The 5,916-nt window shown below is 34.0% G+C and overlaps 1 protein-coding gene across 1 annotated transcript in view; it reads right to left on the minus strand.

Annotated features, from left to right (window-relative positions):
• The window catches only part of CSMD1 (CUB and Sushi multiple domains 1), an 880,549-nt gene that overhangs the window by 238,121 nt on the left and 636,512 nt on the right, over positions 1–5,916 (minus strand). Inside the window, exons 26-27 of the mRNA XM_018562582.1 lie at positions 2,563–2,754; positions 272–410 (exon numbers count right to left, since the gene is read on the minus strand). Coding sequence (XP_018418084.1) covers positions 272–410; positions 2,563–2,754 — 331 coding nt within the window. The remainder of the gene's footprint in view (positions 1–271; positions 411–2,562; positions 2,755–5,916) is intronic.

Genomic DNA, 5,916 nt, shown 5'->3' on the forward strand with positions numbered 1-5,916 from the left:
AGACAGACTTGTGATTTTTCTATCAGCATTTGATGCATCTGGCATGTTCTGTTTAATGTTTACATTTGGCACTCAAGCATTGCTGGAAAGCTAAAAAATGTGTTTGTTATTCTGCCACATGTCAATTTTCATGGTGCAGGTACAGAATGTATGCTCTGGAGCTTGGTTAGTAAATGTAATTAAGAGCCCAATGAAGTGACAAATTATGTCATTTATAGGTTTGACATTTAAGAACCTGCTACATAGCTTTGTTGTTCTCTATAATGTGTACCTTTTGAATATCAAGGCAATGACAAAGTCTGGATTTACTTTTATTCTCCAGTCACACTCTTTTCCAGGAGGGTAAGGTTGAGGGTAGTTGGGTGACAAAATAACTCCTGATGGGCCTGATACATTTCCACCACAAGCAGCTGTTACAACAAGAAAAGAAGAAACAGAAGTCAATCAGATTATTATCCATACACAATATTACTTCCACGATGAATAATAACAGTGCTCATTTACTAGTGCAGTAAAAAATAGCAAATGCTCAGAATCAAGAGTGTACCAGGCTAAAGCTGGGTACACATGGAGTGAATTTCTTGCTGAATTAGCTGAAATTAACTCCATTGGTGACCGTATTCCTTCAGCAAAATTACCAACTTCTGCTAAAGGAATAGGGTCCCCAGTGGAGTGAATTTCGTTAGCCACTGTCAGAATTCAATAGAAGCAATGAGAGATTTGTCCATTCATGCTACTCAGCATAGATAGAGGAATCTGATATATTTTCTTTATTCAGCCCACAGGTTGAACAAAGAAAATATATACGTGTATACCCTACCGAACTTTAGCAGAGTGAATTTTGATTATTTTGAATGGATTACTGTATTTAAAGAAGAACTCCAGGCATAAATAAGAATAAATATTCTTAACCCTTTCAGTGGGGCTACCCATGCACTGCAAGGGTTAAGTGACCATTTTTTCTAGGAATTAAAATAAAAAAATATATTCACCTGAACCTTGGAGCCAAATGGCTTGTAGACTGATCCATTAAGCCTGTCTCTTTCACTGCTCCAGCGATGGAATGTCCCTAGAATGTGATGACTCATAGGAGCTTAGACCACCAAAAGGTAAAGAGAGGATGCAGGGACCAGTCTAGCAGCCAGACCTCTGTGAGGTTCAGGTGAGTATATGCTTTTTTTTCATCCCCAGGTGAAAATGAACACTTAACCCTTAACCCCCACTGCAAGGCTTTGGAATATCTCTGACTGAAGTTCTTATTTTAAGATTAGCAATTTGCTCCTTGTAATGTTTATTGAATAAGTGAATAAATGTCTCATAAATACTGTTTAAATGCTCACTTTATCCAACACATATCATTTCAAAGTTTTGTTTAGCTGCTGGTGTCCTTCAGGGACAACAGGGTTGAGATCTACACACATAATTTACAAAATCTTTACACCTGCTATACCCATTACAAGTGCGTTCCATTTTTTTAAACTATGAAGAATACAATGTAAAAATAAGGGAACATCATAATGTGAGTGTGAAAATCTAAACCTCTTAAATGAATGGAAGGCTCAACACTACCTGTAACTGAAATATAATTTTGAAAACGCTATCTTGATGCATAAACTGTTAAGTGTTGTCTCAGTAAGTGTATTTAATGCCAAAACAGTGTCCCTGTTGGGGAGATTTATTTTTGTCTATTTGTCTTGGGGACTATGGTCACCGAGACTGAACGTTAGTAAAGTTCCAAAATTTTACAGTTGTCAGTGGAACAGGAAATAGGGATATCTTCCGATGGGCACAGATGTTTGAATGACAACTGTCTAAGATTTTTACCTCACTGTCTGTTGCATATATGAGGCAGGAAGTGAAGCGAAACCTACTAGTTAGGGTGCAGATGTAAATAGGGTGCAGGTGTAGATGAAGTATTCCTCTACTCTATCCAAACATTTTGACTTTACATACATTTAAGTCTGCATTCTTAGAAAGCTGTACCACTAATTAGATGGAGAGATGATATGTAATGATGAAAGATGCTTATAGATAGGTAGCACATACCAAAGTGATTTTCTTCAGCTTTTGGAAGTGAATATCTTCTTAACTGCACTTTTATCCCAAAATAATAAATATTATATGAGACTTTAATCCTGAGAGTTTATGGTTTGCTACCAATGCTTGGAAACTCTGGAGTTTAACAAATGTTATATCTAATAAATGTTTTCCTGGTGTTAACATGCAAGACCATTGTGGAACATGTGGTACAATAGATACAAATTTGTTTTGGTCCCCTTACAACATCTCCCATCATAATATAGTGCATAAATCAGTATTTCCACCTACTATTAAAGTGCAATAATAGTATTAAAGTGCAAAAAAGACTGATTTTAAATATATTTTTTATTAACTTAATTGTGTGCGATTATGATGAAATGTTCAGTGATCATCTGATTGTAATTATAAATTGAAGACAGAGTTGATTTGTGAATGTATAGATTTTAATTGTTTTAACTTTATGAACATATTGAAACAAGATAATGGGACATCATAAAAGGAAGCCTAATAAAAATGAAATACCTATACAATTTGGTGGGTCTGGCTGCCAAAAGAATCGGTTATTTAGCTGCACACAGGTAATTGTAGCTTGTCCTTGTAGCTGATACCCAGGATCACACTGAAAGTTTATGGTATCTCCCGGCTCCCTAGTGTCTCCATATCTGCTACCATTTTGAGGAACTCCAGGATCATTACATGTTGATGCAACAGAAGCTAAAAGAAACATGAATATTTTTAATGTTGTAAAAAAATGAACATTTCCATTAACTATCAATTGAATGCAATTATTATATTAACATAGGTAGTTATGCATAAAGGAGAAGAACAAAATAAAGAACTATGTATGAAGTCATCTTATACTACTATTTGTATTGCTCTTAAGTACAACATTATTGGGTTCTATGAGTTGCAGTAATTTTCAGATTGTTACTCTTTACTGGCTAAGCCAAAATTCTGGATTATGGATAGAGAGTGGGGAAAAGTTACAATCCCTGTCAGGTTTTTATATTGCCTGAGCCCTTCTTGGAGAGATTTTCTCTCATGTGCTGTCTCTGTGATACCTATTCAAGAAATGTACAAGAAATGTGTGATTGTCAAGTAAAAATGAAGGCACAGAAAACACTACAAACATTGTCAGTAGTTCTACCCATTTCTAATTTTACTGAAAATGTGTTTTTGTTCCCATTGAAGAGCTTTCACATCTCTTCCTATATCAGCATAGATGAAAATAAAACCAGACAGAGGCTCTAAACCTTTGCTGTTCTATCCAAAACAAAATTAAAGGTTTGATTTTTGTTTGGAGATGGACATACCAAACACTAGATATGGCTTCTCAAGCCAAGTATCTGCAGCTGAATATATTGTAGACTGGCCATACAAACTGAAAATATTGGTGCTTGAGTAGAGTATTAAGCAGTGGGTAGCACAATAATTGCACATATATGCTATACATCTGTATATGCTTTAATTGACGCTAAAATATAACTGTAGATTTGGAATGTGCCAAAGTAAGCTAATGTAAAGGTTCCTTGGATTTCTTGGTGCTGCCTTGTAGTAAACATGGACAAAGTGCTACACAATGTTCTATATAATCTGACTTAGAGTTACAGTGCAAATAAAAATCAAGGTCTACAGAAATTCAATAGTTTTTTTTATTTATGTGGATGTTCTAGGAAGTGAAATATTTATATAGAATTCAAGGACTGGACCCTATTAAGGTTGGGAGTATCAAAAAGTGTATTTGGTCTTTGGAGAATCTCTGAAAAAAACATACTGTAAATTTTCATGGATTTTATACCATTATCTCAGGCTTTCTTAAAACAAGTTAAAGTCTGTTCTCAAAATTCTGTTTTCTTCTGAAACCCACATATAGCCTTTCATCCATGTCAAAGTATATCTGTGTATCTGTAAACACATCTGCCAGTTGCTGTCAAGAATACTATATTTCTTGAACATACTTGCTCAGAAAAGCAAGAGAAAGCCTGTTACTTGTATTTTAATTCTACTTTCATTTCTTTCCCTGCTCATTAAAGAGGTTTACATATAGTATATATGGCAGTTTAAATATATGGCAGTATTGGTTAAATTGAAACTTGCAGAAGGCAATTAACATTTTCTTTTGATAATTATTTCAATACAGTTTTATGAAGGATTATCGTTACTGTATAACAATTGTATGAGCACTGTAAAGTAGCAAATGGCAAGAGATCATGACTTCCAGACAGTATTAGGCCCCCAATGTGATAGCATGGAGAAAGTGACAGGTCCTCTTTATGGATATTTCACACCTAATGTCACCTATGAACCCCAAAGTAGCCACAACAGCTGGAGAAATCACAGCTTGTAACCAGAAGTGACAAAATCATCTGTGCTTCCAGTTTTAGGTATATTTCCTGTTTTCTTGGTATATTTAGCTGTCATACATGCACCTGTGATGAAAAGAAGGAGAGTATAAAGATGATCTCATCAATATGTTGCTGCTCCTTCACTGCCAAATCACAGGCTAATCTAACTGAATTAATTAACTGCAGTAAAGAAAAGTCAGGTCATCAGATTGAGACTATGAAATACTACCTAAACATTTTTCATATTTTCCTGTTTCCATTCAATATGTGGTGTTTCACATATTTACAAGATGAATTACTGCTTTTATAGATCTCAATAGCTTGAGCTGAAATCAAACACAAAACTTAGGAGTGACCCATCCTCTCTCCTCTTTGCGTACTCCATAAGGTTCAATACATAATTTTAATTAGACAGAAGCATACTGAAAGACAACAGCTTCTGCTGTACTCCCTCTTCAAAAAATGAACAATGCTTTGTGACATTTGTTTCATGCATCTTGGTAATATAAAGAGTAACAAAATAGTAACAAAATACTAATATATACATAATACAAATATATAATTCACAAATATATTAACTTCAAAAAATAAAATAAAACTGACTCATAAGCAGTTTGCCTTTAAATTGTCTGTCTATCAGACTTTCCTAAAGATGTTTTCTTTCCAAGGGCACAAAAGAAGTTACTTTCTTTTTTTATTCCTTTATGGTTTTGCAGTGCCTTATTTATTTCCACTATTTGTCCCATATATTTAGATACCTACCTATCTACAATGTCTGTGTAAGAATTATTCCATCATTTTTGTGGCTGCATCACTTCAATTTTAACGTTAAACGGCTAAATATTTTGCTTTGGTGATATGACTTTTAAATGGTGCATCAAATCCATAATATGTGTAAATGCTGAAATTAATTTGCATCTAAAGGATTAAAGAGCTATTAGCATGCTAAGATGATTTCAGCAAAATGGCATTGAATGCATAAATGGTGTGAAATATTTAATGCCATTTCAGGCAGAAAATGTTTTCCTGTAGAGATATTTAAGGGTGTTTTTAGTGTTCTCTAATGTCTGTTGATCAGACACAATGGAGTTTTTCTCTCCCAAGTGACCTTATCCTTATCACTAGTAACAGTGACTTTTCACATCACCTGCAAGAAAAATTGTTCTCAATTATGGGCAACACAAATAAGTAATTGATGTTACAAGTTACTGAGCAACATTCCAAAGTCAATATACAGTATGACCTCCACTGTCAATGTATATTGATAGAACTAAAATAAAATCAATGAAGGTATGAATTCAAGTGCTTTATTTTCCAAGCCTCAATCATATTTTTTCTTTTATTTATTGTAAAGTCCTCCTTTATATATAATTGTATTATAGCACAATGGTTGCATCTAAAGCTAAAATTTCAAAAAAAGAAAGTTCTTTTCTCAGTATTTTTCCACTAAAGTGTACATGTATATTGCAGACACAAATGCATCACCTTGAGCATGAATTAAAAATTCAGCTACATACTACAATTTCATAGA

The sequence above is a fragment of the Nanorana parkeri genome, unplaced genomic scaffold, assembly GCF_000935625.1.
Source record: "Nanorana parkeri isolate BGI_ZX_2015 unplaced genomic scaffold, ASM93562v1 scaffold586, whole genome shotgun sequence".
NCBI classification, from domain to species: Eukaryota; Metazoa; Chordata; class Amphibia; order Anura; family Dicroglossidae; genus Nanorana; species Nanorana parkeri.